The 15804-nt window shown below is 38.1% G+C and overlaps 1 protein-coding gene across 3 annotated transcripts in view; it reads right to left on the reverse strand.

The window, feature by feature from the left end:
* The window catches only part of sorcs3 (sortilin related VPS10 domain containing receptor 3), a 463686-nt gene that overhangs the window by 35346 nt on the left and 412536 nt on the right, over window positions 1–15804 (reverse strand). For all 3 annotated transcript variants that reach the window (XM_041785632.1, XM_041785633.1, XM_041785634.1), the window contains 3 exons: window positions 10023–10156; window positions 2964–3087; window positions 883–995 (listed from right to left, as the gene is read on the reverse strand). In XM_041785632.1, coding sequence (XP_041641566.1) covers window positions 883–995; window positions 2964–3087; window positions 10023–10156 — 371 coding nt within the window. The remainder of the gene's footprint in view (window positions 1–882; window positions 996–2963; window positions 3088–10022; window positions 10157–15804) is intronic.

The raw sequence follows: 15804 nt of genomic DNA on the forward strand, positions 1-15804 counted from the left end.
AATGGCCTCAAGTTCCCACAGAAACTCCTCAAAATCTTGTGGAAAGCCTTCCAAGAAGAGTAGAAGCTGTTATAGCTGCATAAAGGGGGCAACTCCATATTTAAGTGCATGTATTTGGATACAATGTCATTACAGTCTCTGTTGGTTTAATGGTCAGGCCAACCATGTGTTAGATGTTAATCAGGCTACTACTGACTTGAATTTCTAGAGTTTTTACTGTTATCAAACAGGAAAACAGTGATTATTTGTCTCAATGGTCCTGGCCTGAGTCTGGGTTATCCAGGTTATAAATGAGCTCCACTTCACTCATTTAAATAATCCAGCAGCAGAGCCCACCTGCAGCTTTATCGCTCAATATGTTGGTGAGACGGCCAAGAGCCCATTACAACTAAAGCCGTCCACTATTCATGAGCAATGAATGGGTAGATGAGTAACACTTAACAATGATGGGTTAGCGTCCCACACACAGTAAGAGCACTTACACCCCTCCTACGATCAGGCACATTAACACACACAGAAACACATCAGACACAGTGACAGCTACAGTCGCACCACGAGCCCCCAAACAAGACCCTGCACTTCAAGTTCTGAGATCATTTAATTGGTGACTTTTAGAATTAAAGTGTAAGCAACGATGAAGCCATCTTGGGAGGGCAGGAAAGCAGAGGCGGCGGCACACCTGTCTCATGATGAATCACAGGGTGCCCCCGGGGGCGTTCTCGTGCCGCACCACTGAGCCCAGAGCATTAGGCAGCAGAGGTAATAGGGGAATAAGAAATAACTGAGAAATATCAGGGTGAAGAAGAAAGGAAGAGATAAGAAGACACACAGAAAGATGGAAAGAAGAGAAGGGGAAGGACAGAGAAAATGAAAATCACTCACTTGGAGCAGAGCCTTCTTAATTACCCTCCCCACATCCTGTCTCCACTCAGGTATGTCGGGGTTGAACTCATCCAGATTAGGGGAGAAAGATAAAAGCAGAGATTTGAAGAATTCTGTTGAGGAGAGTCAAGGGAAAATCAGCCATTAATTCACGAGGATCCGGGGGCATTATTCTCTGAGAGCAGTGCCAACTGTCATTTTGCTGGAGCTGAGTTTCAGGTAGTTAACACTTGATGAAAAGAAGAGGCTTTCTCATATCCCCCGCACTTCCCTTTGGCTAAATGTACCAGATGCACTTCTAGATAATTAGAAAATGTCACAGCTTTACGCCTGCCATTCCACTGGTAATAAATCACAGCATCTTAAAGATACTTGCTGCCGCATTACTTCATTTCAAATGAAGACATATTCTTTAGAGGTTCGAACAGTAATGTGATATATCTTACACAAGTAGGGACAGTTTTATGTGTGAGAGAGCAGAGTCAGGCAGTGATGTATTCTGAAGATTCTGATTTACATAAAACTACATTCTCAAACACAGATTAGACTTAAGAGAAGCTCACAGACCAGATTTGAACAACATTTTAAAATAAGGTACACAAAAGCTAAGGTGAGGAATGAGGATCTAACTAATTAACCATTAGTTAACATGTAGCTTCCTGTTGACCATCATACTGAGCCGCTGCTAAGTTTACTGGTAAACTGTCAGTTAGCTACTAGAAACTATTATAGATCGGTGTAGGTTTTTTAGGTGGTTACTCATTCCTTCCCTGGTTAACTAGCAGTCACTTGATCATTCTCTCCCTTAAAACTATGACAATCTGGTTTAGGTTGATAATTAGAAATACTATTTTTTCTTTGGTTAACGAGCAACTAATCACTCATTAACCAGTAACCATGCCAGTTTGGTTTAGGTTCAAAAGCAGTTTATTATCATATAATTTCTTGTTTCTCAAGCCTCTGGTTCAGGGGTGTCACAGTCAATCACAGCAGGGGTCAGATTCTGAATTTGGGTCTAACCTGAGAGCCCAACAGAGTCAATATTCAGATAAGATTAGATAAGATAAAATTTGGAATCATTACTTTAAAAGGTCAAATATGAGATAAAATCCCAAATCATGAGTTAAAAAGGCACAAAATAAGAGATAAAAGTCAAAATACTTAATTTAAATGGTCAAAATGTGAGATAAAATTCCAAATCATGAGATTAAAAGGTCTAAATATGACTTAAACTTTAAAACTGTCATTCTGAAAAGGATAAAATATGAGATAAAAAGTCAAAATCATGAATTGAAAATTCTAAATATGGAATTTAAAGCCAAATCCATACGTTTAAGTTGTAATTGTGAAATGCAAAATTGAAAATCTGAAATGAGAAATACGTTGTGCTGGCAAACTGCATCACTTCAGTCCTGACGGACGTGGCATCTTAGTAGTAGTAGTCTACAGTAGTAGACTTAGAGCTGCGGTCTGCAGTCAGACCACCCTCAAGTTACTCAGTCTTTGCCTTTATTCTATACCTATAACTAAGCAACTTTGGTATCAGTTACTAAGCAGTTAGAAATCTTTCTGTTCTTAGTGAACTAACACCTACTTAGACATCCACTACCTGGTAATTATACCTATTTATTATGGGTTCAAACAGCAGTTTGTTACTAGTTTATTAACAAACCACACCTTACTCATTTGATCCCTGGTAACTTTAGTTATTTACTCATCCATTAATTAGTTAAGCAGCATTTTGTTATCATTTATAAAACGTCACTGCAAATTTCTGTGTACCTTTTTATAAAATGGGTAATACTTTTCTTGTCATTAGTAACTAATTACACATCCTTCATAAATAAAGTCATACATGCTTTATCATGCATTAAACAAGCATATGCAAAGAGGTATGGCTAGAGTAAGGGTTACTAATGCTTGCACCAAAAGAGCACTAATCCTTCACTTTATAAAAGGCATATAAATAATTGACAATGCTTTATAAATTATGAGCCAGGTATTTACAAAGTGCTACTGTATTCAGACCTGTTGACAGCTGCTCTCAGCTCTATGGACACAGTCAGAAAGCACCCACTCACCTTTGACTGCTATGGTCTTTGTATCCTGCAGGATGGTGTTGGCTGCAGCCACTTGGACTGTGATGGTGTGCATTCCCTCACTGTGGAAGGTGTATGAAATACTCCCCTCCAGCGTAATTACTGGCTGCAAGCACAAAGGGAACACAATTTTCACAGTATGTCCTCCAGTTGTCTTTTTTTCTTTGCTGTTTAAAGGTTTTTTCTGTCTTCTAACTATTTCTACATTTGTCTGACCTTCCTGACTCCCATGGCTTCACATCCCTCCTCAGCCTCCCTTCATAACAGTTATACATTTTCTTTGTTTTTTTTTTTTTTGTTTGTTTGTTTACCAGGTTATCCTAGTTACCATGTACTTTTTCTTGGGTTCTGCCCTTGTGCTTTTTCTCTACTTGAACCTTGATCTGCCTGCCTACCACCTACCTGTTTCTGGTTTGCCCACCTGTCTGCCTTAATGACTGTTAGCTAGCTTTCTTTTCCAAGTCTTTTAAATGCACTACTCCAACAGTTTCCATCTACTTATGAGTCTCTAACCTTGAGTCTGACTTTCTATACTGGACACAAAATGGTGTCATCCTTTTATGAGACGACAAAGAAAATTTGAATACAACCCCAATTCCAAAAAAGTTGGGGCGCTGTGTGAAATGTAAATATAAACACTGAAAAAAATAATACAAATATCATCAACCTAAATACACAATAAGGCATAAACAACATATCAGATGTTGAAACTAAGACATTTTAACATTTCATGAAAAATATAAGCATGGTTTGAATTTGATTGCAGCAACACATCTTAAAAAAAACTGAGGGTGGGACAACTAAACTGGAGGACCATGGAGGTCAGCAAAGTAAGTGTCCACTGTAAAGTTTAGCTGTGATATCCATATTTCATATTTAACCTGAATAATAACCACTCTTATCCAAGAAACAAATTTTTAAATTAATTTGTGTAATAAAACTTTCCTTAAAAACAGAAATAATTAATGTTAAAATTTTTTTTTAAATGGGTTAATAATGCCAATAATAGGTGGAAAATGTGGTGAAACTGGAGTTGAAAAGTAGAAAAAAATAAAAATTCGAAAAATTGGGTTAAAGTGCCAAAAACAGGCAAAAATAGTGGTAAAGGTGACTAAAAAAGCTAAAGTGGCTAAAATGGCTTTCAAGTGACAGAACTGGATGGAAATTTGGTGAAATGGGATGACAACTTATAATAAATTGGCACAAACGTGTTACCTGCGACAGAAAAATGGGCAAAATTTGGCAGAAATTGACATATCAAATGGATAAATCTGGTTAATATGGGCAAAAATGGGTGTAAAAAGTGGTTAATGTACATCGATGCACTTTGGATAAAAACATCTGCTACATGACATTGTAACATTGTAATAGTGGCAATAATGGGTCAACAGAGGCAACAAGAGGTGAAAAGTGGCAAAACAGGCAGAAAAAAGTGGTGGAAAAGCTTTAAAATTGATAAAAAACATGTTAAAAATTGAATAATTGGTGAGAAAAAGTGAAGAAAACAGGATAAAATTTGGCCATATTATGTAAAGTAGTAACAGTGTAATTTAAAAATGATTCTTAGTTTTTTGAAGACATCTGGAGACCCCCTCTCAGTGTCTCATGCCCCCCAAAAGGATCCCAACCCCCACATTGAGAACCACTGATGTAAACAAAAAGCCAAAATGCAGCAATAGGCTGAAATCTGTGAGTACACAGGGCTGAAAACAAACAATAAGATAATATGCCTCTGATGACAGAACATTACTGCATGATATTCCTTTCAGGTTGGTCCTGAGGATGACTTTGGATTCACTATCAAGCAGGGATGAATTATGGATTATCCTGGATTTTTTTTAAAGAGAGAATTAGAAGGATATGTTTAGGTCAACCAAAGATCAACTCCATAATTAGTCAGTGATATCCATAAGTATTAAAGGATTAAAGAGATTTGGAAAAAAGCTTTTTAGCTCCAGGGATGGCAATGTCAGCCTGTTCTGTAATCTACAATGTTAGTCCACACTAATGAATGAACTCTTCACTGAGGTGAAGTTCAGTTTGATTCTGATGTTCATGGTTCCCAAAGGAGAAGGTCCACTGGCATTTGGGCTGAGGGCTCACCAAGCTACCCCTTATCAACTTGAAGTGATACAATCCCACTTCCAAAAAAGTTTGGGCGATGTGTACAAAGTAGCACCAGTGATTTTTAAATCTCATAAACCCATATCATATTCACATTACAACACAAACAACATTTGAAATGATGACACAGGGAAATTTTACCATTTCATAAAAATATGAGCTCATTTTGAATTTGATGGCAGCAACACAGCTCAAAAAAGTAGGGACAGAGCCATGCTTACAATTCTTCTTTTAACAACTGTCTGCAAATGTCTGGGAGACCAGTTACTGGAGAGGAATGTTATCCCATTCTTGTCTGATATATTCTGGAATTGTCATTTTATGATGCCCCAATTGTTTTCCATCAGTGAAAGGTCTGGACTGCAGGAAGGCCAGTTCAGCACTCTTCTACTGTGAAGTCATGCTGTTGTGATGGATGCGGTAGAAGTTCTCTGGATAGAAGCATACAGTCACTAGAAAAAGTATGTGAACCCTTTGAGATTTCTTGGATTTCTGCATAAATTGGTCATCAAATGTGTTCTCTTCATCTAATTCACAACAATAGACAAACACAGTCTGCTTAAACTAATACTGCACAAAAATGACGTTTTCATGTTTTTATTGAACAAAACATGTAAACATTCACAGTGCAGGGTGGAAGAAGTATGTGAACCCCTAGGCTAATGACTTCTCTAAGAGCTAACTGGAGCCAGGAGTCAGCCAACCTGGAGTCCAATCAATGTGATGAGATTAGATGTGTTGGTTAAAGCTGCCCTGCCCTATAAAAAACACACACCAGTTTTGAGTTTGCTCTTCTCAGAAGCATTACCTGATGTGAACCATGCCTGGCACAAAAGAGCTCTCAGAAGACCTACGATCAAGAATTGTTAACTTGCATGAAGCTGGAAAGGGTTACAAAAGCATCTGTAAAAGTCTTGATGTTCATGTGTCCATGGTAAGACAGACTGTCTACAAATGGAGAAGGTTCAGCACTGTTGCTACTCTTCCTAGGCATGGTTGTCCTGTAAAGATGACTGCAAGAACACAGCAGAGAATGCTGAGGTAAAGAAGAATCTTAGAGTGTCAGCTAAAGACCTACAGAAGTCTCTGGCACATGCCAACATTTGTGTTGACAAATCTACAATAAGTAAAACATTAAACAAGAATAGAGTTCATGGGAGGAAACCACAGAGGAAGCCACTGCTGTTCAAAAAACACATTGCTGCACGTTTGAAGTTTACAAAAGAGCACCTGGATGTTCCACAGCACTACTGGCATATGATGCTTATTTTTCCAATAAGGGATAAAATACACAACTTTATATATATATATATATAAATATATATATCATCCCCTCATGTCTTGCAACCCTTTTTGGGGTCCTGACCCCCCATTTGGGAACCACTACCGTAGATGGTGGTGTATTGAAAGTCTTCACAGAGACTCTGCCTCTGTAAAATGCTCCTTTTACATCCAGTCATGTAACTGACCTGTTGCCAATTAACCTAATTAGTTGCAAAATGCTCCTCAAGCAGTTTTTCATTTGTATAATTTGCTTTTCCATTTCAGATGCTGTTTGTGTTCTATTGTGAATAAAATGGCTTCATGAGATGAGAAACCATGGCATTCTGTTTTGATTCATACTTCACATTGCACCCACACTTTTTTAGAATTGGGGTTATTATGATCTTCAAATGTCTTACAACACACACACACAAAAAAATCATCCAGTACTTCCTTGACTGTTATGAGTGCATTAAATTAGGAGAATTTGGAGGTCTTTGTTGTAATGCCCTGGTCACACACAGTGTTGACACAATCAGCAGCACATACCAGTCTAAGCACAGCCTCACAGACCTGCTGGCTGTTTGTACATTCATGGGTTTCTGTCAGATTAGGAGCAGATGTTGCTGCTGCCTCTGGTTGCTTGAATGTAAACATGACGGCAGACATGTCAGCCAGGTCTGCGGCGGTGTCAGGCAGAGGGAGGGTGGACTGCTGCTCTGGTGGATGTGAGCAGCTCATTGCTGCTGCAGTCAGGGTTCAACTTTTATAACTTTCCACTCCGACTCACTGTGTGACTATGGCAACGACAGAAACTGCTGTGAGAGAAATGATCCAAGAACGGATTTCAGAGGTGTCTGAATGCTCTAACAGAAGATTCCTTCTCCAGCTGAGAAGAGGGAGATCTGAGGGAGAAACATCAGCTACAAAATCTGATAATCCAATCTGGGATGATAATCAATATTTACGATGCTGACAGGTTGAGGATATTTCCTCTAATGGTGATACTCCTGAGTACACACTCATGACAAATTGCAAACTACAGTTATGATTATCATTCTGAATCATAATAGCCTTCATAGGATTATGGTAGAATAAACTATTTGTTACTGGCATAACTTATGGTGTGTTTTTGAAGAATCTTTGGTTTTATTAGATTAGTATTAGCAAACAGTAGTAGTTTCAGTGCTCAGTGACTGAGTTTAAAAACCTCATCAGCTGATGTATGTCGCTGCACTCTCAGTGCTCTTGGTTGAAAGAATTTCAGCTTTTGCAACACTGCCACACTTGTCAATGGTACTCCCTCACTGATCAAAGAAAATGAAAGATTTATGATTAGAGATGCAGCAGATTTAACATTTTGACAAACGCCATCCACGGGTATGAGGGATGAACCAATGTCAGTTGCAGATGTTTGTGTCCTGATAGTTTAATGCTGCAATTGGCACACCTATCAGCAGGTTTAGAACCCCACTTTGATGTTATACATACCATAAACTATCATTTGAATCATACATAATAACTGTAATTTTATTGCTAAAATCTAACAGTAGATTCTGCATCTCTGGTTAAAATGAAAAATTTAATTAATTTTTATTGTCTAAATGGTTTTAATTATCAATACTTGTATGAATATGGATCAGTGAGTATAAAAACATTAATTAAAACCAGTTTAATGTGTTCATTTGGGGGGTTTATTCCAAAAACTTGCATATTCCTTTCTACTTCTATTGTCTTGTCAGACATGCCTCTGGCAATCTAGTGGAGACATTTATGTACGGCCACCCAGTCAATGTGGTGTTTACTGGGGTGAGTTGTGGCACGGTACAATTTGTGTCATGATACTCGGGTCATAATATAACAGTATTACACTATATCACGATTCCCTGATATTGCAATATATTGTAATATTCTGAACAGTTAACTTAAAGGTTAAACATTTTACTCCTCTAGGACAAGTTTGTGAAAAAAACACTCCAGTATTGGATTTTTGTATGTCTAAAAAAAACCTCTCTGTTTCAGCCCTGCTTAGAACGAGCTGTTTAGGTGCCTGTGGCTTTAAATGTTAATGAGCTGTCTGACTCCGCCCCTGACCCCGCCTTCTCAGGAAACTGATGTGGCCTAATGGATGTGGCTCTCCTGATCCTCCTCACAAGCTGAGAAGAGGATCAGGACAGGAGGTCGGAACTTTCTTCCAAGCGGGGAGGGCTAACCAAACCTGGGGGCGGGGCTTACTCCCCACATGACATCGTGAGGGGAGAATCTGAGAAAGGCCTGTTTCAGCACACATTTCCTGAAAAGTGGAGCGGTGGGGGGGGTTCTGATTCTTAGGGAGATTGTGGACAGGCCAGGGGCAGATATTTCTGTTAAGCCTTAAAAAAGTGTATTTTGCATAATATGTGACCTTAAAAATAAAAGATTAGAGAGGGTGAATATGTACTGTATTACATAATATTGATCATCCAGGAAGGAAATTAAGTAAAAACTACTTGATTACAGAGCTAAGAGGAGTTTTTACCACCTCCTATACCTCTTTCTACATCTTAGGCACAGCTGTGTTCACCCTGTGGACATTTTGCAGTATCTTATGACATGTCTTCAAAGTATGCACCGTCCACCTAAAGCCAGCGTTGTCAACCACATTACAAGTGCAGCTCTTTAGAAATAAAATGCACAATCGATTCCGTGAGTACAAGCCAATCAAGATGGAGGAGAGTCATCCAGCGTAGTTTGTTTCGACTCAAAAGGCGTCTGTGGCGTCCTCTGTGCTGATATTTCAGCGGGGTGTCTTGTAAGATGAGATTGCAAGTTGGCGAGCTCCATCCAACCACAGTTTCACTTTGCAGGAAGCTTATAAAATGTTACAGAGTACTTCAGTGTCTTACCAACAATAAACTTTATCTACATTTCACCTTAAAAGGGATAAAGATAAGTTTAAATGTTTTTAAAACCTTCTATGGTTTTAATTGTGTCTAGTGTTGGTGCTGCAATTGTGGTTATTAATAAACTTAGAATTTCTCGGATCTACCCTCAGACAAAAGAATTAAAGTTTTTTAAACCCACCATGGATCACAGTATACAGCCAGTGGTGCACATTTACTGGTTTGGCTTTAACAGTTCGACTAGGGAAGACGATACCACAGTGCCAGCCAGGTGCCAGCCATGCCATACTATGGCGCGTGAGGATATATGCGCCTGCATAGATGTGCACGGTCACTTCTTTAATCACTTTAAAAGCATCTTCACATACAGGAAGAGGTGCTGCAGGTGGAAATGGAAAGACACTCTCAAGGCATTTATTATAAAAGTGTGCTCGTTATGCAGCACCGTCTGCATGACGGTAATTAAGGCAATACCATGCTATTTTTCAATACCCCAGGATATGTATTACTGTATTACTGCCTGTTGCTCACATGCAGCCTTGTGGACATTTGCTGACAACTTCAGGAGTTCATGTGTAAAGAAATAAAGCCTTTTGTGTCATTCTGCACCATTTTTGTGTAACAGTAATGTTGAAAAGTTGAAAACAAGTCTTGGGATTCTCTTCAAACCACCTTGAACTCAAGTTAAATGACACTTTTAAGTGGCATGAAAACAAACTTAGACTTTGGTAATGATAATGAAGTGGTAATGAGCCTTGTTGTAAAGAATTACCTCAGTATTGTTGCCCAGCCACCAGAAGTAGGTAACAGTCCGTGAGTGGCTGGGTAAGACAACTGCCGTGATGTTCACCTCCTTGTTCCTTATGACCACGAAGGGGGCGAGAAGCTGGACATGCTCCACTGGACCTAAGAGAGAAACACCACAGAGGAGATAAAATCCTGAAGGTCATGTCTAATGAGACACTGTTTACTCTGGGCCTTTAAGCTAGCTGGCAGGGTCTCAGCCCTTAAGTACATGTGTTGTAAAGGTTGTTTCAGGTGGAGAAATACTCCAAACACCATCACTTTTAGATGACAGCGTGGCGCGTATGGGCGTTCTCTCACAGAAATAAGACCTGCATCTCAGGTGGAGTGATAAATTATCCAAAGGTGTGCATGAAAGTGTGACCGTGTTTCTCTGTGTCTGTGTGAGATAAACTGGCGGGGGTTTTCTATCATCTCAGTGCATTCTAGGATAAGATCCACCTCCATGACCTGAAGATAATCAGTGAACGAGAGAAATAACAAGATTTGATTAGAAGCATTTAGAGACAATTATAGATTCCCAAAACTAATTTTCTAATAAAGAGAAGCTCTGATCTTGTGTCCTTGTGTGATGTATATTAAACAATTGATTGAAATTTTTTGTTTTGCTTATAACAGAATCAGACTTTTTTATAGCATTTTCAGAACATGTTGTTTCAGAACAGTGTTTGCTTCACTGAGAAAATTAAAGTGAATTAGCTGCTGTGGAGTTTTATGGGATTCAAATACTGGAAGTGGCAACACATCATAGAACTCTAACACCTTTTATAATGCAGTGGTTCTCAACAGGTGGGTTGGGACCCAAAAGTGGGCAGGGAGCTGTTTTCACAGGATTGCAATTGCCTTGCAGTTAGCATCCAATGTGAGAGCTAGTCTTCTCAAAAGTGGTCCTGGTTCAAGTCCAGCCAGTTGCTCCTTTCCTGCATGTCATTTGCAACACTCTCTTTCTTATTTCTTTATCCTTTCATAGGCCATTCTTTGCTGTTTTCAGCTCTGCTTTTTGGGTCATTTTTCTGTTGGAGGACCCATGACCTGCAACTGAGACAAAGCTTTCTGACACTTGGCAGCACATTTAGCTCCAGAGTGTCTTAATAGCCTAAAGATTTTATTGTACCTTGCACAGATTCAAGACACCCTGCGCCAGATGCAGCAAAGTAGCCCCAGAACATAACCGAGGTTCATCCATGTTTTACAGCAGCTACAGTCATCTTTGTAGGCTTCGTTTTTGAAGAGGATATTGGACTGTCTTATTTCATGAGACGCTCAGGATCAGTGCCACGATGAGCGCGCCAATAAATCAATTAGTCCATCTACGTAGCCCTCAGTGGCTTTAAGTTTAGCCTAAGCCACTTTAGTCATTGTCTTTCTAATCTTCTAGGACAACTGTCTCCTTAGCTTTCTCTGGTCCATATTCAATGTGGTACACACCATGATACCAAACAGCACAGTGACAAATTTTCCTCCTTAGTTAAGCAGACTGACTGATTACAAGTTTGAAGACACTTCTGATGCTGATTACAGAATATACTTTCATTTAACACGTCCCTATGGTCACGTCATTTTACATCTTTTCTAAGGGCATCATCAGTTTGGTCCAGGCCAGTTTCATAAGTTTGTTTACAAAATTATTTTTTTGAACCACAATTCAAAAGTAATGTATGATTTTCATTATTAATTTTCAGTAAATTCTTATCTATTATTAAATTAGTCTGTTTCAAGTTATTTCAGTAAACATTGGTTTTTCTTTCTTTAACAAAAGGGTACCAACTATTTTGTCCACGTGTGCAGAAATTACCCCTAATTCAGATGATATAGTCCTCTGCCTCGGTGCTAAAATTAGTTATAACTCTGTATAACATAGTCTAGTAGATTATTGATAAAGTGAGTTAACATCTGCTTGAATCTCAAGGCCATTTAGAGGATGAGTAGGTTACCAACACTAAAACAGAGAACAAGGTAGCAAAGACTAAGTTTAATGTGATAGTTTTGGATAATGATGCAGAGGGGAATTTTTCCTTAAAAAAAAAAAAAAAATACCCAAAACTCAAGCTTGACAGGGTGATGCAGGATGTTTTTGGTGAGCCAGTAAAATGCATTTGAAGGGCTTTTAGAGCACTGGATGTATAGTTTAATAAAAGACAGAGATTAGTATTTTAAGTTACTGGTTGAGTGTTGAAGCTGTTGATAATAAATTATTAGTTGGTCTCTTACAATCGTTATTCATGACAGCAAAATATGCACTGATTTTGGTTTCTTATGAGACCAGTCCGTCATTTTATTATTTCTTACATAAGCTTCATTTGACCTCACCGTTTCCCTTTTTTTTAATCTGTTTGTGCAAACTACCCAATACCACCCCTGTCTTGTTCTATAGCCACAATGTAGACTACATGTTCTGTGCTGTGCTGCTGTGTTGATAACACCTCTAAAACTACATTTAAAGAAATACCTGGCATTTTACTGTGATCTTGTCTGTGTCTTATACCTGTCTTTAAAAACAAGGGGTGGAAATAAACAAAGAATGCAACAAACTTGAATGCCATTGTTCTCTAGTTCTTTTGGAGCTTGATTATTTATAGTAGGATAAATGTTCAGCGAGTCAGACAGACTCAGCCAATTAGAGAGTGTGAGGCTTACACTGACAGGTGTGCTTAGATCGCCTAATAAATGAGACATACATAGAACCATTTTAACAATGTGCACACTGAAATGAAAGACTTTATTCTTTATATACATTTCATTTTATGCTGTTTGATTCTACACTATATTTATATCTATGAAATTGTAAAAAAGAAGTTAGAACAATCCCTAAAAGTTTGCATTTTGCTTTAAATCTTGTCTTGTGTTTTCAGGGGAAAGTTCCTCAAATGGCATGCTTACTCTCTGATTTTCTCATTCTGTCTGTCAGCAGCCATTGCTTTCTTCAGGAGAATCTGGGTTTTAAACAGATGCACACTTTGGACTGATGATTTAATGATGAACTGTTTGAAAAAAAAGTCCTATAGAATGAGTTTGCATTCCTGAATCTCAGAGAGCACAACCCTGACGCTGTTATCTCCTGTTCACAAAAGCTGTGGTAGCTTTCATCAGTGTTGTCAGCTTAGTGTCAAAATCAACAAAGTTCTTAAGAATTTCTATTTCCATTCCTATAACAATTGGAAACAACCTGTACAGATGTGCCATCTCACCATCTCATCTCTGTTTTTACCCCATTCATTCCCTTTTTCCACTCAGTATGACCATAGCAATGCAGAAAAGCTTTACTGTTAGTGTAGTAGAGTTGTAATACACAACAGCTCAGTCTGAGTCATCAGCGTGATTCACTCTGACACTAAAGAACTTCAAGGTAACAATCCAAATGTTATCAGTCTGTGTCCGTGTTAATGTGCAGCACAGTAATCAGGAGGAACGTTCGCTCTCTGTTGTATGTCTGGGGCTTTAATATCAGCTGTGTGCTGCAATGGTTTAACTCAGTTTAGCATAGCACTGCAGCGACTTGTATTATAACAGCTTAAACAGCTGTTTAAAGGTGTGTTCAAACTGATGACTTGCTTGTTTTAAGTCCATGAAAATTCAAAGAAACTGGCTGTGGCATTAAACAAGGTCAGAGAAGCTGCTGTAACTACAAAAGCGCTCGGAGAGCGCAGAACTCCGCCATTAGCCCTATCTCCCAATAGTACAGAATCCTTTAAAAAAATCCTGGATCCAGACAGTGATCTGGATCAGTCCCAAAATCTAATCAGTTCTTTCTTATGCCATTTCTGACATTTCCTGAAAATTTCATCAAAAGCTGTCCATAACTTTTTGAGTTATGTTGCTTACAAACAAACAAACTAACCAACAAACAAACAAACCCACCTGATCACATAACCTCCTTGGCGGAGGTAATAATAGTTGCTCTGTACACTGATTAGCACCGATGCTAAACCTAAGTCAAATCAATGATCAATGGTTACTTCCAACAAGTTCTTCACAATGAAGTCCGTGGTTATTTTGCTCTCGCCTTTGTTTGTTCACACCTCAGCAGGAGAGAAATGAAACTTTAAACTTCAGGCACAGTTACATAGAAGTAAAAACAGGAACTTTTAACCCTCTGGTGGTGTAAAATTGCGACACTCTAAAATAACGGGATACATTAAAAGCAATAAAAATATATACATGAATATTTTTCCCACTTTTTTGCACTGATTATTTAATCAGGATCTGACCTGATCATACATATCAAATATTGATTAATTTTTCAAAATTTAACCCTTTTAGTGCCAGTTTTTATGCAAACCCCGCAATGTTTTCATATACTACATGCAAATTAAATTTCATTAAAGGGGATCATAATAGACATGAATATGTTAATAATGAACAAAAAAAAAAATCATGCAGTAATTTAAAGCAATAGATAAATATCAGACCTAATAATAAAATTTAATTATGATTAACTGTTAGAAATTCAACCCTTTCAGAGCAAGTGTGCCTCCCCTCCCACCATGTTTACAATGTAAAAAAAAATACATCAATTATTTTATATACCAAAATGCATGTTGTTAGCAAAAACACAGTCAAAATAATAAAAAAGATAACAAAAAATTATCAAAAAGCTTCAAAATGGCCCCAACATCCTTTTAGAGTTAAAATTATATTTTGAGATTTTTTATTTATCTTTTTTATTTATTATTATTATTATTATTATTTTAATGGACCATGTACAATAATAAACATAAATGTCACCATTTGATAAATTGAACCAGAGTTAGCTTGAAGCTAATTTACATCTTCAGAGTCTCAGGCATGCCATAGTTAAATTCAGTGTGCCATCACAGGCTTGGGTTGTAACACCTGAATATGCATTTAAATGCATTACCATACCACAGAGGTCTATAACATTACATATGGAATTATTATGGGTAAAATGAGTACAAATAGGTACACAGTTCCATACACAAACCTGCAAATGTGTGCAAAGATTTGTAAACATGTAAAAAGGTTTGCCAATCTGTACAACAATCCACAAATGCACCTATCTGCAAATGTGTAGACCAATTAGTTATTGTGGACTATTGTGAACATTTAGTTGTCAAAATACTCACAAGACATCAATTATAACTGACGCCTGCCTCAGTTGGCTGTCAATACATGTGACTTTTGCACCACCTATGCAAACGCGTACCTGCAGTAGAATTGTGCACACATTTTTTAATCTTTGTACAAATTTTCAAATCTTTTTACATACTTTATTTGCAAATCTTTGCATGCATTTGTGGATGTGTACACTTGTGGATTTGTGCCCAAATTTGCAGATTTGTGTACAGATATGTGCATGCATTTGCATTAGTTTTGCAAGACTAATAGCTCCATATCAGCGTTAGTCATCCGACCATTCAAAGCTTTCACACCTCAGGTTATGCTTACCCATTCACTCCACATTCACACACTGAAAGCCACTTATTCATACATGTTTCTGACGCAGAAGTGGGCAATGTGGGCTTAAGTGTCTCGCCCAGGGATATTTTGACATGTGGCTGTGGGAACTGGGAATAAAAAAAAAAAAAAGATGTTCAAAAATCTGAGTAGGTTTGCAAGTCATGTGTTGACTCCTTAATGAAATGCTAACTAAACATTAAAAACTCCTAAATGCTGTCATGTAAGTCTTACATAGGTAATGCTGCAAACCTCTCTACCAACAACTGAATAGGACTTGACAGTGGTCCAGGTGGCTTTACACTAATCTGAAGGATGAAGTTTCCTGCTGCGAG

The sequence above is a fragment of the Cheilinus undulatus genome, linkage group 4 (genome assembly GCF_018320785.1).
Source record: "Cheilinus undulatus linkage group 4, ASM1832078v1, whole genome shotgun sequence".
Taxonomy (NCBI): domain Eukaryota; kingdom Metazoa; phylum Chordata; class Actinopteri; order Labriformes; family Labridae; genus Cheilinus; species Cheilinus undulatus.